The 20,486-nt window shown below is 38.8% G+C and overlaps 1 protein-coding gene across 4 annotated transcripts in view; it reads right to left on the bottom strand.

Annotated features, from left to right (window-relative positions):
* Window positions 1-20,486, bottom strand: part of PTPRM (protein tyrosine phosphatase, receptor type, M) — a 558,641-nt gene that overhangs the window by 438,666 nt on the left and 99,489 nt on the right. For all 4 annotated transcript variants that reach the window (XM_012725901.1, XM_012725900.1, XM_004683746.2 and 1 more), the window contains exon 3: window positions 5,100-5,178. In XM_012725901.1, coding sequence (XP_012581355.1) covers window positions 5,100-5,178 — 79 coding nt within the window. The remainder of the gene's footprint in view (window positions 1-5,099; window positions 5,179-20,486) is intronic.

Here is a 20,486-nt window from a genome sequence, read left to right on the forward strand (position 1 = left end):
GGTATGTGTGATAAGATTCACCAGAATCAGAATGGAGAGCAGAACAGGCAGATCCACTGAAATATGCTGTTGAGGGGAACAGTCAGGAGAGGTCTGCCATGCCATGTGGGTGAGCTCCCTGGCCAGGAATTAAACTCATGCTGCAGTGTTTTGGGAGAGCTTCATAATGTGATGCTTTGACCCATTGCACCACCAGGAAGAACTCTAAATCTTTTTTTATTTTTTAAGAAAACTTTCTTCTTCATAAAGATAGAAAAACACTTGCTAAAATCTGATACCCTTTCGAGATTAAAAAAAGAAAAAAAGAAAAAAAAAAAGAAACAGAAATTCTCTCAAAAACCACCCAGACCTCGAGCTAACATCATACTCATGGTAAAAAATGGAAATCTTTCCTCAATGACCATGAAGGTAAGGATGTCTCCTTTCTTCTCTTTTATTCAATTTAGTATACTGGATACTGCAGCCCTGATATTAAGGCAAAAAAGTACAAAAGATACTATATAAAACTATAATATAAAGTTTTTATATGGAGGAAATATAATTTTTAATATAGAAAATTTCAAGTCTTGATTAAAAAAAAATACAGCTGAGAAACAACTTTAGCAAATTCTCAGGATACAAGAAAAACATAAAAACAAACTACATTTCCATATACAGGTAATGAACAATCCAAAAAATGCATTTAAGGAAGACAATCCTTGTATAACAACTTCAAAATAAAATACTTAGGAATGAATTTAACAAAATAAATTTTAAAGCTGTACACAAGATATAAATACAAGTGAATAAAATTTTAAAAGACCTCAATAAAAGGAACACATCCTATGTTCATGGATCATAATTTAAAAATGGCAATAGCTCTCCACTCAATAGCTCTCCACTCAAATAGCTCTCCACTCAACAAAATCCCTACCAATATCTCAACAGGCTTTTGGGCTGAAGTTGACATGTTGGTCTTAAAGCTGATATGGAAGTGCAAGAGTCTCCAAATACAGAAGAGTATTAAAAAAATAAGTAAGTTTGACAATTTATAGATCATATTTCACAGCCTACTGCAAAGGTATAGTAATCCAGGTAGAATGGTACTAAGGTCCAGAATCAAAGCCTTACATTTATCATGAATTGATTTTCAACAAAGGTACTGAGACAATGCAGGGGGATTAAGAATGGGGTGAACATACCTCCGCATCTCTGGCCTGTACCCCAGCTCTATATATACAAATAAATAAATCTTACAAAAAAACAAAAAGAAAAAAGAATGAGGTGAACATGAATGAAACCGAAATGGCATGCAAGCAGAATTTGACTAAAAAATGGTCATACTGGTTGTATGTAAATGAAATATGGACAGCAAGCAAATCTACAGAGACAGGAAATAGATTTGTGGTTGCCAAAGGGTGGTTTTGGGACTGAGGGTCAATGGGCAGTGACTATACACAGGTACAGGTTTTGTTTGTCTGTTTGTTTGTTTGTATTTTTGAGATAATGAAAATGTCTCAAAATCAATTGTGGAAACTCTTACAGAACTCTATCAGAACTAAAACCCACTGATTTGTACATTTGAAGTTGGTGAGTTATATAAAGTGTAAACTATATTTCAGTAAACCTGTTAAAAATGATGCATAGCTTCTAAGATATAAAAATATATACAAACACACTAAAGTGATAATGGTTCTACCCATATATTCATAGGTTATAAACTACTTACAAGCAGGAAACACTATTATGAATTTTAAAACACATTTCTTCAATTTACCTGCTAAGATTATTGAAACAACTTTAAAATATATTCTCAGTGTGCATACCAAATACAAAAATTATCTATGTTTATTAGAAGTGGTCTTAAGCCAGAGAGTTGCTGATTCTGCATACTATCTCTACAGTTCAAGCTGATCCTGCATCTTACTGTTATTACATTAAAAACCATTTTATGAGAAACTGTATACTCTTAGTAGAACAGCTACTTAAAAAAAAAAATGCTGCAATGCCAACTTAAACTTATATGAATTTAAGCAGGCATTTTCTGGGTGAAGTAAATGTAGTTCAGTAGTTTTGCAACTTTTTGAACAGCATAGTTGTGGATATGAAGAAATTAACACTTCTTTATGATTCAAATTTAATAATCATTGAAATTCAAAATACTTGATTACTATTTGGAAATCTTGATAGGAAATTCCTTCAAATATCACCTGCAAAACTTTTCATTTTAAGACCAAACAGTAGCATTCTTTAATAACTTTATTTGCATATTTCCTCATAAACTTAGAGAATCAAGTAAAAGTAACTATAGAAGGACTATCATCAAAGCAACTTATAGTTCAAAATGTTCTTTTGCCATACACCACCTTGGTATGGAATCTGTTTGTAATTTTGTGTCTCCTAACAGCAAGTATTAGTGCCTGCATTCTCCAACAGAAAGCAAATAAATACCTTTTCTATGACTGTCAGCAGCTGGACGTAGATGGAATGAACACAACTGCAAGAAACACATTTCAAGAAGGCACTAATAGAAGGACACACTTAAGTCTTTATGTCTTACTGAAGGCAGGGACTCAGCGCCTGTGGAATGGGAAGAGCTCTACTTCAGGAGCTATTTTGTTGGCCAGTGGCCAGATATACAGGAAACAGAACAAGAAAGGCCCCAATAATCGCTAATAACAGCCACTTAGGTGAGCATCTGGAAAGCAGGGTATAGCACACAGTAGGCATTTGGTGGCAGAATGACTGTCTCTGATTTTTTGCCTCTTGGCAAGAGGTGAATCAGAAAGCATGACCATTTGTGTGCATTAGAAGATGCCATGGCACTTTTCCAACCTGAGGCTGTTACTCCAAAAATTTGGTCAAGTTCCAACTCAGGTAATTATATTCTACTTCCTAAATTTGCCTTGCTGTTCCAATTAGTTAAAGCATTGTTTGTTTTCCTGCTTTCTCAGAAAAAGGAGGAGAAATTCTTGAACTCACTGGTCTAGATGACAGAAGAAAAGGCAACACAATGAGCTACAAAGGGAAGACCTGCCTTGCTGATGAACAAGAAGCCAGCTATGCCTGACCATCAGTGTCACGGGGAGCTCGGCATGCCAGACAAAGCTATGAGAGGGAGCAAACCCCTTGCAGAGCACTGCATCCAGACACCCACATCAGAGACCAGTCCCACAGGGCTTCTTTGAAACTTCTCCAGGGAGGGGTCTGGTGATCTGTCCAGCCCAGTGAAAGTGGGAATACTCTTGCAAGTGTTTATATCCCCAACAACAGTGGCGACAGAACCACTGAATTTGGGTGGCAGCCATCGGTAGAAATTCAGGAATGTATGAACCTGTCAGTCTCTCTTTAATGCTAGAGATCCTAAAAATAAAGCAGGTTGCCATCCCTCAGCTGGTCAAGAATTTCAAGTCTGACAGTGTCAACTTTGGGCAAGGATATAGGAAAAATAAAGCTTCCACACACTGCTGGTGGGAATATAAACTGGCTCAGACACTTTTCATAGCATTTGGCAGCATCTAGTAAAACTAAAAATGTTTTAGTCTACATCCCAGCAGTTGTGCTTCTAAGAATACACCCTGCTGCGGCTCTCACACATTGCACCCCGAGCAACACATGGCTGTTTACATCAGCAGTGGCTCTCACAGAAGAAAACAAGGGGGGGGGGAGGAAGCAAAATGTTCATAAAAGAATACAAGAGTAAAGTGTGATATATTCATATTACAGATTGCTATGCACTCACCTAAAAAAATGTAATGCTAAGTGGGGAAAAACATAACTCAAAGTTAATTTGTAGTTGGTTACCATTCATCAGATAAGAATTTTCAAAAGGCAAACATCACTTTCTTGCTTTTTATGAATACATACTGTGTGCACGCACACAAGCACATATGTGCACATAGACACCTGTAGTGTTGGGGTTGTTTAATTCTCAAACTCTCATTGCCGAGCTGGGGAATTTCCTTCTCCATTTCTCGGCGAAAGTCTAAGTAGGCCTGCCTACCAGACTGAAGTTGAAAAGCCATGTTTACTTTGCTACCTTACTCAGCTGTTAGCAAGAGGATAAGCACACAGTCTAGTCTGTCCACCCTGAAGCTCCACTCAAGGTTTAGAGTGTAAGGTGAGCAAAGGTGGACTAGGAAGTGAGGTACTCTTGGCAAAGGTCACCCTTCCAAGCCAAGGCAACAGAGGAGCAGATTTCAACTTCCCTGCCCTTGGGGACCCCCACGTCCTCCACCTCACAGCAGTCCCCAGTATTCTGAATGCAGAACTTCCTTTTTAGTGACTGCTTTTTATCTGAACCCAGATCACCAATGTTCCTCATGATACTGTTTGCTACCCAATTCCTTTTTGATATAAAACTTCTCTGCTTAACTCAGCTACATAAAATTTTGCTGCTTTCAGACCAGAAACATTGTGGGCATAACATTGTGGTGGCCTTTAGGGAGGTGGGGGGAATCAGGGCTGACTATCTGCAATATTTTAATAACTTAAGGACAAAGATTCAGATGCAAATATGATAAGATGTGAATAGATACCTATACTGGGAAGTAAAAAGGAAAGTATGTGTTTATTACCCATTGAACTTTTTAAAGTACATTATTTTAAAAAGATGAAGAACAGAGCATTTCTGGGGTCTCTGGGTAGTCTAGGTAGGTTTTTTATATTTGACAGATCCCAAGCTTGTTTGAAATTATATTTTAAAATATTTTTGTGTAAAAATGTACCAGAAACATACAATGTTTTTAGGAAACAAAACACACTGATTGTTAACACTTAAACTTGTGCTACCATTTAAAAGGAAAATCTAAAGATATCTGCAGGCATATTTGAGTATTCCTCTAGCCCTTATCCCTGCCTTACATTTTTCTTACATTTTTAATGATACTTATGCTGATATATATATATATATATTCAAATATATATGTATTCAAATATATATATATATATATATATATATATTTGAGTGTCTGGGCTAGTAAAGCAACACTACAAGATTATCATGGAACTCTTCAGGAAGGAAAATTTCTCCCCAGGTTTTAGTGTGTTCTCTTAATCCATGAAACATTTAAATACTCCCATAGTCATATACTCAAACATTTAAAATTGAGGCAACTTACTACATGGATGTCCTAAAACCTTCACTTCATCAATAGCAAGGTAGCCTTGATGTCCTGAAGTTATTACTTCAAAAATCACCTGAAAAATTAATAAAAATTGACATTATTCACTACATGGGTACAGAGATTCAGTTTTACAAGATGAATAGCATTATGGAGTTAGATAGTGATGAGGGCTGTATAACATTATGAACATTATAATTAAGGTAGTAAACTTTATGTTATTGTATATTTTACTACATCAAAAAATTTTAAAAAAACATGTATAAAACACAGTACACATAAACAGGCAGGTAGGGATTATGAATTAGCTCTGAGGATTTTATCAGTATCAATATCCTAGGTGTGATACTGTATTTTCAGTTTGCAGGAATCGGTATTATTTCTTACTATGACTTCTGACTCTTCATTTACATCCATAATATTTTCAATTAAAAAAAGTAATTACAAGTTACTGTTTACTAAGCACAAAATATATTGCAGACACTGAGCAGATATCAGTCCATTATCTTACTTATTAGTTCGTGCAAAAATTACTCAAGGATTAAATACTGAAAGAATGAACAGATTTAGGTCTAAGGATATGCAATGAGTCTATTGTAGATGTAACCTCAAAAACCAAATCTTTCTGTTACAAATATGATATTTTCACAGCTCCACATTGCCTGAACAAGCACTTCAACCCAAGGACTGTAGTATGTGTGTGATGGATGCAGAACAGCGGATGTGAGTAATCAGCAGCCAAATGGAAACTGTTATAGAAATCCTGCTAGGTTAGGTATCATTGCCATTTCATGCCACCACATGAAAATATAAACTTACTCAGGGCAGAAAATAGGCCCAAAGGAATAGAAAAGAAAGGAAATCTTCTTCTAGTCCTAAATTCAATATAGGTTTTTCCTCTAATGATAGACAGATGCATGGGTAGGTGTGCAATGCAGTCTTGATCATATCCACCTACTAAACCCTATAAGCAAACACCTGAACATATGAAAGCAGGTGAACAGTGAGTGGAGTACAGGGAAAGATGTTTGTTCACAACACCTTTAAATAGGGCCCTGGGGATAACCATGTCCAGCTTGTGAAAACAGGCAGCTCATGGGTCAGCCGGCTGCTCCAGTCAGGACAGCCACCATGCAGTCCAATGCCCATGACTGCTGGATAACCAAGAACAGTGGCCATGAATAGGACATTTTGAAAGCCAAACCCAGAAATATTTAACAATCTTTCCTTCCTGCCCCATTCCCTCTCAAATTCATCCATTCATTCACTCAAAGCTTTATCACATGCTATCTCTATTCCCAGCACTGTGATGGTACTTGGGGTAATTAATGAACAGAACAAAACCTTTTGTATTCATCAACATTTTCCTTCATATGTTAAATTGCATTTAACTTTACCAAATACAAGGGTTAAAAACTGAATAATCTGGGTCCTCTCTGGTGGTGCAATGGGTTAAAGCACAGCACTATGAAACTATCACAGTCACTGCAACAAGAGTTGGACCCCCAGCCAGGGAGGTGACCCACATGGCAGAACTCTTTCGCCCGCTGCTCCCCTCAGCAGTGTATTTCAATAGATCTGCCTTGTCTGCTCCCTACTTTGTCTCTGTTGAATCCTCTCACCCACTGCACCTCTGGCCTATACCCCAGTTCTTGTGCACATACATAAATAAATCTTTTTTTTAAAAAAAAACCTTGAATAATCTTTGTTTTTGAAAAGATACATTAACTCTAAGAATATAGTACATATACATGTTTCCATGGGTCAGTTGACAGTGTAAATTTACTGCACAGTATTTTACTTAAAACAATTTTGTGACTCCACCAAAGAAAAGGAGACTAAAAGGAAGAGATCAGAGACCTACATTTTGAGTCACTTCAACATTTCTGCATCTACTTTTTCAGCTATCACATTAATAGACTGTGTGTCCTTTGAAAGTTATAAGCTCAGAGTCTGAGTTTTGTTACACAAATATGCATCAGATATTTATTACATCCTCTAAAGGGATACAGACATATTAGACAGTTTTATGAAAGTTACGCTTTAGGTGAAGAAATGGTAAGAAACCTAAATGAAAGACTAGAAAAACAGCTGTGTGACAAATGGAAACAATAAAAAGTTCATAGGAATATGACCCTTAGTGTCATAGGACTGTCCTCATTATCAAACCAGCCAAAACAACCTGCCAACATGAATTTCAGCATGATTTCTCAGCCTGCTGGCATTAATTCATAGATGCCCGAGTGCATGCTTACCCAGTGTCCCCACTAGACTAGAGGCAGAGACTCTGAACAAACTGAAGCACTCCAAATTCCCCAGAGGCACAGTTTGGCACAGAAGCCATAGCAAAAGAATTAAACATGCTTATCTCCAGGTATTTCTTTGTGCTCCTCAATCTTCCAACTGGAATACCAAGAAGCAAAAAAAGAACATAGATACAAACATACTAAGGGAAAGACAGACAGCTCTTTCAAGCAAATGAAACCTTCTGAAAGTAAACTTCTAGAAGTTAGCAAATTTCAGCACTGACTTAGTTAAATGATAAGAGAAACACTCTTTTTAGATACGTTTGCACACACACACACACACATACACATTATGATATATAAGTATGCTTTCATTTGATATCTTTAGGTATTTATATATAAAGGGCAGATTATATTACAAATTTGAAGTTGTAGTAAGCTGAAGTAATAATTTCAATGCATCTCAAACAACTGAAGTTTTTCAAAAGGTCATCCCAATCTTTCTTCATAATTTTGTGAAGGACTTAGGAGAATATGTCTTATTAGTTGCTTTATAAAGTTTCTGATTTAGTATATAACTGTTTGAACATTTATCATTACTATAAACAAAGTATGATTTATATTAAAAAGCTTGCTATTTGGAAATGACTGGTTAATTGAAGAGATTTGAGTTTAGATGCTATAAAACAATCTTAGTTTGAGAATTAACTAACCTCTAACCACTAGGAGATGTATTTTGCTCTTTTTAACAAACAAGAGGGTTAAAACATGATCATCAAAAGATAAGACTTATTTGAAATATGCTTCTTAAAATAAATTTTATAATTTATTTTATCGTATAAACAGGTTTCCTTGTCATGAACTCCCTCTTTTTGTCAAATAAGAGACAACTTCTTCGGAAGTACAGGTGTTGCTCTTGTGAAGTATAGCTAGTATACGCAGACTCTAGCAGGAAGCCTTGGCATGTCTGAAAATGCCAGCAACTAGGACCAAAAACATTGAGGTCAGAGAAAACAGCAGCATGAGAACACCGACAATACCAATGGAAAAAGGGAAAAAGAAAGGTGTAACAAATTGATTTTGGGATGTGACAGTGTTTATTTTTATCAAACAGAGGAGACTATATTGAAAATCCATATTAGAAATGAGGGTTAAGTCTTCATTGGGAACTAGATCATGTCTTTTCAATAAAGGTCAATAATACAAAAAACTTTTATATATTATATATAGCTCTGCCCTTAGTATCTTCTGTATATATTATCTAAGTTTTCCCAAACAATTAAATTAAATAGGTAATATTAACTTTAATTAATTCTATTAATTAGAAATGATGAGACTGATTCTGAAAAGATAAAGTGATTTTTCTGAGGTGATACAATGACAACATTAGAGAGTCAGGCTGTAATTTCAGGTTTATTTTACCTCCAAGCCTGGAATTTATTACCGAACTGCCTATAGTCAGGTATGAGATTTTATATGCAAAATACATACAGGTATACAGACATACACAATATATATTCATATACATATGGTTACATAACCATAGATATATCTACCTATTCTTTAATGATATATATTACTTTTTCTATTTTTTTTACTTAGAGATTTAACTAAGCCATTATCTATATGACCTGATGGTAGATACAAGAGCCAGTTATAGGACATAATTTTAACAACAAAAATTTTAAACAAGGGTTCAACAAACTACAGCCAGTGGGCCAAGTCTGTCCAGGCTCTGTTTCAGTTCCCCACAATCTAAGGACAGACTTTTGATTATTTATTGGAGGTAGAAAATCAAAAGAGGAAGACAACTATTGTGATACATAAAATTGATATCAAATTCTAATTACAAAATCCATTGACAAAGTTTTACTAAAACACAGCCATGCTCATTCATGTCCGCAGCAACTCCTGCACAGCAACAGCAGAGTTAAATAGTTGCCACAGAGACCATCTGGCCTGAAAAGCATAAAATATTTACTACCTAGCCTCCTGCTTTGGGAGAGAACTTCCCTGTGTGGCTCACCAACACATTCTTACACTCTGGGTAACAAGAATACACGTGTCAAAAGCAATGGTTTGTTAGAGCCACCTACAAAATGCCTTGCACTTGATGTGGGAGCCTTAACGAAATAGAGAAAACCTACCTGGCTTGACTTGCTTCACCAGTAGTATAAGAGTGTTTTAAATGTTCCCTTCAGTTTATAATATCATGACCAAATTGTTTTGTTTTGTTTTGTGAAGCAAAATTGATAGGAAAATAAAACCACAGAAATTAATTACTATATAAAGCTCAAATGCTGTGTAAAATTAAATCTCAACTTCATTTAGAGGTCAAGTGTTCTATAGCAAATTTAAATATAACAAATGAGAATTTAAAGCATTTTGATATTCAAAGCTGAACTTCAGAACTTAGTCTTCACAATTAGCTAGATTTCAGCTCATGTAATGAAACATACACGTTTTTAGGAAAAAATATATCTTGCCTTTCAGCCCAAACAAATGCTTGATTATTTGAAAAGTTGAAAGCTGAAGTGGTGAATCAGTATGACAGAATCACAGTCATTCTGTGAATCATTTTATTACCACAGCAGAGTATTCATTTTTATATGCCATTTATATGGACTTGAACAGAACATATCATCAATCTTAATTATTTGCAGATTCTGTACTTGTGAATTTGCCTACTTGTTCATTTATTTTAAACCCCAAAATCATTACGTGTGAAACTTTCATGATCACCTGCAGGCACACAGAAAGTTGCTCAACACACAGCCCCCAGTTACGGCTGTACAGTTGGTTCTCCACCTTCTTATTTCAGTTACCATGTCATAAACAAGAATCCTTACCCCTACCTATTTTTTTTAAAGATTTATTTATTTATTCATACAGAACTGGGGTACAGGCCAGAGATGCGGAGGGTGAGAGGCTTCACCAAAGACAGAGTGGGGAGCAGAACAGGCAGATCAACTAAGTACACTGCTGAGGGGAGCACGGGTCAGGAGAGGTCTGCCACGCCATGTGGTCACCTCCGGGGCAGGTGGGGATCGAACTCATGCGGAAGTGGCTTTAGCTTCTTAGTGCTGTGCTTTAACCCGCTGCGCCACCAGGGAGGGCCCCTACCTATTTTTTTTTTTAAAGATTTTATTTATTCATTTTTGCATACAAGAACTGGTGTATAGGAGGAAGGTAGTTGTGAGAGGATTCACCATAGACAAAGTAGGGAGCAAAACAAGCAGATTAATGAAGTACACTGCTGAGGGGAGCAGCAGGCGAGACAGGATAGGTCTGCTGCACCATGTGGGTTAGCTCCCAGGACAGGGAACAAACTCAGGCCTTTGGGGTGGGCCTTCACAGTGGTAGTACTGCACATAACCCCTAGGCTACCAGGAAAGCACTGCCCACCTATTTGGAGCCACATTTTTCACATTTCTAAACTTTTCACTGGTGACACAGCTGTTTGGAATGCCCCAGCATAATCCTGGGGTTGTGTGTAATGTCCCAAAGTGCAGGCAGATGAGGCAAGAGGCAGATTCAGGCATGAGTCCTAACACCACTAGCTGAGCTTAAAGTTATAATCAGCAACGCACACTATGTTAAATAAGGGGTCTTTAACAGACACACCCCAAAACAAGGCAACATACTGATTAGCTGATGAAAATGTGACCCAAGGCATCCAGGACTAAGCTGGTTATTAGTTAAAGAAGCTCTTGCTTAGACTTTACTAAATCAAAGTCCCTGTGACTAGGGCCCTGCCTGGTGGCACAACAGGTTGAAGCACAGCATTGGAAGTTTCCTGCAGCCGCTTTAGCCAGGGAGGTGACCCCCATGGCGCAGCACACCTTTCCTGGCCAGCTCTCTGCTCCCCTCAGCAGCGTAGTTCATTGACCTGCCTGTTCTCATCCCCACTCCACCTCTGGTGAATCCTCTTACCACTCCTGCACCTCTGACCTGTACTCTAGTTCTGTATGCATAAATAAATAAATATTTAAAGTCACTGTGACTTCAGGGAACCTATCAATTGTGAATAATAAGAATTAACTATTAATGCTTTGGGGTTTACTTTGAGTCCCCATTTTTATCAAAGTACTTGGGCACAGGAATAACTCAATAGTTACTTTGGCTGACAGACTCCAGTATATTTGTACTCATGGATATAAAAAAATGTGGGCTAAAAAGAATTGAAACTCACTCAAAAAAAAAAAATGACATCTCTAGAGAGAAGATGTTATATTCCTATAATTTTTGGAGACTTGGGTGAAAAGTATTTGTTTTCAGATGGGACAACTGTTTAAACCACTGTCTGGTGCTCTCTCATTTACTCATGAAAAGCCATCCTGAACGCTGGCCAGTGAAGGTTTTGACATCAGGCTGTCCTTCAAATGCCTGCCAAAAAGGAACAGGGGAAGCAGTTTAACACTGCAGCATCCCTGATCCTCCCTGCTCCAGTGAAGAGCAAAATTAGCTTTCCATGCTGCCACTTTCCCTTGTTATGTGTGAGCAAAGAAAAGGGGTTTGCTTACCAACACAAATATTCACCACAGAAATGTATTGGTGGAAGTCATTTGTCAATTCCCTGTAACAAAGGAGATTAAAGGTTTGTGTCTGTTCTCCTATACACAACCTAGTATCAATAGATCCTTCCTGGTTTTACTTAAATAGAAAGCAAAAACTAGTATTTTTTCAAAAGCTAGCATTTTTAAAGAGCTCAAAAAAATAAAAGATATACAGTAAAAAAAAAAAAGTTTTATAATGTTAAAGAAGGCGACCAAACCCACAAACTGTATCACCTTAAAAGATCAGGAACAGGCCCTCCCTGGTGGCGCAGCGGGTTAAAGCACAGCACTGAGAATCTGAAGCCACTTCCACATGAGTTCGATTCCCGCCTGCCGCCTGCCCCGGAGGAGACCACATGGCGAGCCAGACCTCTCCTGACCCGCCCACTGCTTCCCTCAGCAGTGTACTTCGTAGATCTGCCTGTTCTGCTCCCCACTCTGTCTCTGGTGAAGCCTCTCACCGCCCCTGAGCCTCTGGCCTGTACCCCAGTTCTGTATGAATAAATAAATAAATCTTTAAAAAAAAAAAAAAAAAGATCAGGAACAAAATAATGAAGTATTTGTTTGTGTGCACAAATCATCAATCAAAGAAAAACAGAAATCTTCTTTCCTGAAGTTAAAGACATTCAAAGGGTAAGATTCACTATGGAGTTAGTGTACTCGTTATGCCTATTTATTTAAGTCATTCTCAAATGACCTCATTTGCTTTTTCTATCAATGAATATGATTTACTCACTTTTCCTTTTTTTTTTCTCTTTCACTTTTGCAAATAAATTAAGATTCTCCTGACTCTTTTATGGATCCTGTGATAAGTGAATGAGTGGAGATGGCAACTAGTGGCCAAACCAAACTCTAAAGGAAGGGAAGTAATACAAGGAAATAGCATCATCCAATTACAAACCTTGGAGTGAGGACAGACAGTGTTCACCAGAGTAATCATCGGCCTCCAGATGTCCCCCTCTGAAGCACCAATTTTATTACTGTATAACAATTGGGTGACACATATTTTCAAACTGAACATTGAATAACATAAAATTTCTAACAATCACACACACACACACACAAAAACACAGTGTTCTTTGGATTTTTTTTTCCCTAATCATAGTTCAATTACTCATTCTATAAAATGGAGTAAATCATGGAAGAGGAAAAAATATTATAGCAAAGTTATAAGAAAATGTGCTAATAAGCAAAAGCAGCAGACCAGAGAGAAGTATAAGAACCTGTGGGATGAGTCTCCCCAAAAGCATCAGATAAGACATTTCTCAATAAGCCTAGAGTAGGTTTCCGTTTAGTGTCACCTTGGTATGGGCAACCGAGGTCAACCAAGTTCATGGGACTCTGTGTTAAAGAGTGCAGATTACTTTAAGAGCAACGAAGACCCTAGGGGCTCAGAAGCTGGTGTCCTTATCCCAGTTTCCCTTCCCTTTCCTAAGCAAAGAAGCAATCACTGCTCCCCCGTTTATAATCTAGAACAATATAGTTTTGGGTGTACCATCCAGGTGCAGGTTTATCAATGAACATGTCCCTCATTATCTCTGAAATTCACCTTTTCATTTTCAAAGATGAAGTCTACCCTTCTCTTTCCTTGATGCCACAGGTCCCTTAACAGAGGAAATTCACCCCTGGTTTATCCCCTTTTACTTTAGAATTTACAACCATGTAAATTCATCATATCTGTATTATTAAATTTTGGCTTCCCCCCCACTAATCTGACTGATGAGTTTGCTCTTCCATCCAGCCTCAGAAGAACCCAGATGGAGTGATGCAATTTTCCTTGAGCCCCAACATCATCACAAAGAAATACTTATCCTTGATCATCAAATATAAGCTAAGAATGAAACAGAAATGTGATAAGTTTAAAAAAATATTATATTTGAAATGAAATCCTGTCATGTGAATTTGATCTTTTTTACTAAATGCAGCTTTGGAATCCATACTAAAGTGACAGTCTAGTGTGCCCCACTGGTTTCTTAAAACATACTGCTCATCTCACCAAGTATAAAATTCAGAGTACAGAGGCAACTGCTTAGAATAGCTTTCCTCCTTGACATAGAGTTATATTTCACTACCACATCTAATTCACCACATCATCCGAGAGGTATGAAACAATTTAATTGTCTTGCACTTGAAATAAGAGTCCTAGCTAAGGAATTCATGGAGTCAGAGAATGTTCCATTTTTCCAACAGTACATATAAGTATTTCCCAAGTGTGCTCCAGAGAATACTAGATTCAAGAGATTTTCTGCAAAAGCCCAAACTGATGTCTATCTGGGTACCTTCCCCCACCATTTGATCCCCCCAGAGATTTGGAAATCTCCACTGGCTCCAAAATGGGTTGTAATACAGAATGTGTTCAAATCCACAAATCAGTGCTTCTTTCCATTGGGCCAAGTCATACTTTTAATATTCCTTGATTTGTGGAACCAATATGGAAAACCTTATTCAAATTCAAATGCTGTCTCTGAGCAGTACTGTATGGGGAGCGGTGTCACTCAGGGCGCTTGACCTACCTTCCTGGCAGGTAATGGGTCGAGGACACGTGCAACAAAGAAAGCAGGACAAATGTGCAAGAAGCAAAGGCTGGAGCTTAATGTGAAGGGTGGGAGGGTGGGAGGGTGGGAGATCAAGTCCTTCCTAATCCCTAAACTCCTCATTTACCGGGAAGGATGTCAGACTGGTAAAGGGTAAATCTTGGCTTAGCCTCCTCCAAAGTGCAAGCGGCTTCGTGTCTTCACTGCAGAGCAGGGCTCAGCTGGAATCTGTTCAACTTATTTCAGAGCCCCTTGGTACATCTCAGGAGTTTAACAGGAAGGCTCGAGAGAAACAATAGACTGTCACTGTTGGGTGACTACATCCTTACATTCCGTCTTATCACTGCACACCCTCACCAAGTTGAATCCCTTTATTGAGAGGTTGTGGGGGAAGGGATTTTTCTGTTTTGAAGCAACTGTGTATATTAAAGATCACTGCCTTCATGGGCTCTGCTGGGTTGGAAATCACTGTATCCTGAGAACTAGGAGAAAGGTAAACAGAAGGTGATTCCAGCAGCCTATTTACTAACATGCAGGGTAAGGAACCCAGAACAATTGATAGTTGAGGGAGGATGAGAGAGGAAAGAGGAAAGGAAAGGACAGAATTACAGGAGACTTTTTTTAATTAGCACAATAAAACAAAAGGGTGCTTCTGAGGGGGAATACTGCTCTTAAAATGGCAAGAAGCCAATTTCTAAATCAGAGGAAGCAGGTGCAGCCGCCCAGGTGCCCCGAGGAAAGCAGGTAGCCTGTATTTCTCACCGCTGCCACCAAGAAGAGGGGTAGGTTTTAAGCAGTGGCATTTAGGACAAACATTAATTAGGGAATTAATATGCGTTATCACCAAATGCTCGGTAATTTGTGCTTTAATGAAAAGTAGTTAACCTGCAGTTAGTTGTATTCCATGTAGGTGAGCATTGGGATTTGTAACTGTAGAACAACATTCTCCTATAAATAGAAAAAGGCACATAAAATGAATAATGTAAAGAACACTTTACCAAGGAACATGTGAAAATCTAGAAATGCATAAAAAAGATAATGTGAGGGGAAAGACTGAAAACAAGAGATACCCAAGGAAACCTAGTAATGTTTATCCTAGGCCTCCCTGTTGGTCATGAAGGCCCACCGAGATAACCTGTGGTCAATCCCTGGGCCAGGGAGCTAGCCCACATGGTGCAGTGACCTGTTCTGTTTTGCCACTGCTTCCCTTAACAGCGTATTTCAGTAGCTTGCCCGGTCTGTTCCCCACTCTGTATCTGATGAATCTCAACCCCCGCACCCCTGGCCTGCATCCCAGTCGTATGCAAGATAAATAAAATATTTTAAAAAATAATAAACAGTACACAGGACTGTTTTATTGAAAATCCCGATGTATCTAACAACCATAAAACTCAGATTCTAGCCAAGATGAAAAACCGCTAGTTCTTTGCAGCCAAAACTGGGTGAGAATTGGACATTCTGAGGAAAGTATGGGCGGCTATGAGACAGGAAAGCAGTCTCCAATCGTGTCCCCAGGGCACTTGCTCCCCAAGAAGGGATCAGGGAGCCACAGGAGGCTGATGTGGCCCAGGAGACCATGCCTAGGGCCACGTGACACCCATTCTGTAATGCTCTGATGGGATTGACACTCTGTCTCACCCAGTGTTTCACTGAAGGGTTTGTTTCTGGAATTCTTTCACACAAAACACCTTTGCCATTCCACAAAACACATTCAAGGAACAACTTACCTGGGGTAAGCACATGACTATTATCCTTTTCCTTTTTATTGTCTCTCACGAGTATTAATCTCAATAAACTATCACCATTACTCCAGGGGTTGGGGATTCCCAAATACAACTTCCTTTCACCTTCACACCCATCATATTCTCTCTATCTTGTCTCACAGTTTGGTAAGTGAGGCTCAGTACTTTTAAATCAGATGCCTGAGCTTATTTAAACAGGGCTAATATTCAAGTCTAGTTCTAACGGAAAACACATATTATTTTATTATACTATGGTGCTAGCTGATTTCAAACAATATTACAACTGGGAATTTTTTTTTAATATTTATTTATGCATACAGAACTGGGGTACAGGCCAGAGATGGAGGGGCAATGAGAGGATTCACCAGAGGCAGAGTGGGGTGCAGATCAGGCAGATGGACGAATTGCATTGCTGAGGGGAGCAGTGGGCGGGACAGGAGAAGTCTGCAGCACCATGTGGGTTATCTCCCTAGCTGGGGATCAAGCTGGCACTGAAGCAGCTGAGATCAGCTTAGTATTGCTGTGTTTTAAACCTGTTGCACCACCAGAGAGAGCACCTATAGCGAATTTCTTTAAAGGACTTATTCATGAAGGTAACTCCTTATATCAAAACTATTTAATAAGATATGGAAGTGGGGCCCTCCCTGGTGGTTAAAGCACAGCACTGCTTAAGCTAGCCGCAGTGTGTTAGTTCAATCCCTAGCCTCAGAGGTGACTCACATGCACAGCAGTCCTCTCCTATCTTACCTGATGCTCCCCTGAGCAGTGTACTTAGTTGATCTGCCTGTTCTGCTCCCCACTGTCTCTGGTAAATCCTCTCACTGCCCCTGTACCTCTGGCCTGTACCCCAGTTTTGTATGCATAAATAAATAAATCTTAAAAAAAAATGTAAAAGTGGCCATCCCTGGTGGCGCAGCAGGTTAAAGCACAGCACTAAGAAGCTTAAGCTACTTCCAAATGAGTTCAATCCCCGCCTGCCCCAGAGGAGATCCACATGGCATGGCAGACCTCTCCTGACCCGCCCGCTGCTCCCCTCAGCAGTGTACTTCGTCGATCTGCCTCTTCTGTTCCCCACTTTGTCTCTACTGAATCCTCTCACCCTCCACATCTTTAGCCTGTACCCCAGTTCTGTATGAATAAATAAATACATCTTTAAAAAAAATGTAAAAGTATACATTGTAGCTTGTGAGTGTGAGATATGACATATATGTCTTGCAGCCTAACTACTGATGTGCACTGTGAAGGGATCTCTCAATGCAGTCACCTCCTTTAGATATCCAGGTTCTATTTCCATGTCCTCAGCATTTTGGGACCATAGACAGCCTTATCTGTGTTTTAATAATGCACCAGTTGGATAATGATTCTTATGAACCATGTTCACAAAAGAAAATGTCACTCACAAGCACATGTGATACCGAAAGTTTTTTTTTTTTTAATATAGTTTGCAATAGAAATTTAATAGTCACCTAAAAGCAGACTCACATCGTCAGGCTGGTGCAGAACTCCTTATAATGAAATCTATACATAATATTAATTCAAAAGCATACAGCTCATGTCTGTTTCCCATCTGTAAGAGCATCAGGTCACAAAAAGCCATATCCCCAGTGAGGCGTGTTAGCCCCAGGGACCAGGACCACTGTGCAACAGGGAAGCCCTCCCCATGCAGTGCTGCCTGATACAGACAAGTAATTTTCTGGCTTTATTTATTTATTTATCTATTTTATCATCTCCAAGAAAGCTGTCACCTTGGGCCAAGGGTAGAAATAGGATTTAGTAGGTGTTTTCTTCTTTCTTCACCTTTCTCATTCTAACAGTGAAACATCATTCAAGCTTTATATAGTGATTCTAAGGCCTCATGCTCAGTGTCTGGGAAGTTACCTACTGGCATGTCTCCAGTATCACCCGTGGAGTGCATTACCATTAGGGTAACGACTTCAGTAGGTTTACTGTCCAGCAGATAAAGGGGACATAAGAGGGAAGTGTGGACTTAACTATACCTTTAAAAACTTTAAAGGCCGATGCTTTGCTGGAGCACTGAGGAATTAAATAAATGAGTACATTTTCAGTGGAGCTAAACACTTTCTAGAAATTCATCACCAAGTTCTTAAAGATATACTATATAAAGGAATCGCTACATTTTACTTTCTCATCCAAAGTGGGAAGCTATCTGTAATGAATCACCTGGTGAATAAAAAAGCTCTAATGAGAATTAAGTTTCATTTCTGTTTGGTAAATCATGCATCTCTTCAGTAATGTGAGAGAGGTCAGTGCAAAGTGGGAGAGCTTGGAGATTAGGGTTAAAGGCCCTGAATGGGGAAACCAAAGTATTTATTCAAAAGAGCTCAAGAAAGGAAGAATTTATTCAAAATAACAATGGCCTGACATCAGGGTCACCCTACTTAAAATATAGCTTCATATTTCCTTTCAAAAGACTAATACCCTGAGACAGTTTATAAATAAATTCCTTCCTTTACTTCTGACTGTCTGAGCCAGGTACATTAAAGGCTGTTATGGAGCAAATTTCTTATTCCCCTCAAATTCATATGAAGAAACCCTAACCCCCACTAAGATAGTGTTTAAGAACAGTCTTTAGAGAATTAGGTTTAGACAAGTTCATGAAGATGGAGACCCTAATGTGGGATCAGTGACCCAAAGAGGAGAAGCCATGTGAGCCACAAGGAGAAAAGAAAGTCAAATATCTTGTAGGCAAGGAGCAGGGCCGTCACCAAGAACAGAACTCCTGGCATCTTTATCTCCAACCTCCCAGCCTCTAAAAATACGAAAACTTAACTGTTGTTTAAGGCATCCAGCAAATATGACAAAATACCAGTATGAGTTACTTTGTTATAGCAGCCTGAAGCTGACAAAAATAAGGGCAAGATTAAAATTTAAGATCTGGATTTCAGTTCACGTCAAAATTAAACCAATTCATTTGGACTGCGGAGGTTGTGAAGGGTCTCAAGAGAACTCACTCCTAGAGGTTTTGGATGGGCATTGCTAAGGCAATAGAAGCATATCAGGGCAAAGTTGAGCAGGACATACCTTCTGATCTTGCTCAGGAGTGCCCTACTTGCTCCAAGTCAGTAGCTACAATGAGACTAAGGGAGAGCCCAGTGCAGGTTCCAAGGGGGCAGAGGGAACATCATAAATGTAGACCTTCTCTGCTTTAAAAAGGTGCCCTCCAAAGGACGTTCTACAGCGCTCAGTCTCTGAGCCTACTCAAGCTTTGACTTTGGAGACCCAGCTTAGTCAAACCTATTCTCCTTGTTTCCTTCTTCTTTGAAAGTAGAAACTTTGCCTCAGAGGTTATATATTTCAAGTATGCCGCAGATTTCTTATAAGTACATTTATATAAAAAAATCATTAAATATCAGTGGGAGACTTGTCTGAGTTTTGTTCATTTTAGTTTTATAAGTAAAAGCATTACAAGTATATAGGAAATAATTAAATATGACAGATAATAGAAAGTAAAAATAGCCAATTACCTGTTATCCCACCAGCTAAGGTATTACCATTTTTAGTATATTAATTATAGTATGTTTAAAGATTTTATATGAAACATATAGGTGTGCAAACAATGGAATTTAGCATACTACTTTATACAAGTTTTATTTTCCACTAACAATGTAAGTTTAAATACATCATTAAAAAGTCTTCTAAGGCCCTCCCTGGTGGCGCAGCGGGTTAAAGCACTGCACTGAGAAGCTAAAGCCACTTCCGCATGAGTTCGATTCCCACCTGCCCCGGAGGAGACCTGCATTGCTGAGGGGAGCAGTGGGCGGGACAGGAGAAGTCTGCAGCTCCATGTGGGTTATCTCCCTAGCTGGGGATCAAGCTGGCACTGAAGCAGCTGAGATCAGCTTAGTATTGCTGTGTTTTAAACCTGTTGCACCACCAGAGAGAGCACCTATAGCGAATTTCTTTAAAGGACTTATTCATGAAGGTAACTCCTTATATCAAAACTATTTAATAAGATATGGAAGTGGGGCCCTCCCTGGTGGTTAAAGCACAGCACTGCTTAAGCTAGCCGCAGTGTGTTAGTTCAATCCCTAGCCTCAGAGGTGACTCACATGCACAGCAGTCCTCTCCTATCTTACCTGATGCTCCCCTGAGCAGTGTACTTAGTTGATCTGCCTGTTCTGCTCCCCACTGTCTCTGGTAAATCCTCTCACTGCCCCTGTACCTCTGGCCTGTACCCCAGTTTTGTATGCATAAATAAATAAATCTTAAAAAAAAATGTAAAAGTGGCCATCCCTGGTGGCGCAGCAGGTTAAAGCACAGCACTAAGAAGCTTAAGCTACTTCCA

This window comes from Condylura cristata, unplaced genomic scaffold (genome assembly GCF_000260355.1).
Source record: "Condylura cristata isolate star-nosed mole 26May11 unplaced genomic scaffold, ConCri1.0 scaffold00016, whole genome shotgun sequence".
NCBI lineage: Eukaryota > Metazoa > Chordata > Mammalia > Eulipotyphla > Talpidae > Condylura > Condylura cristata.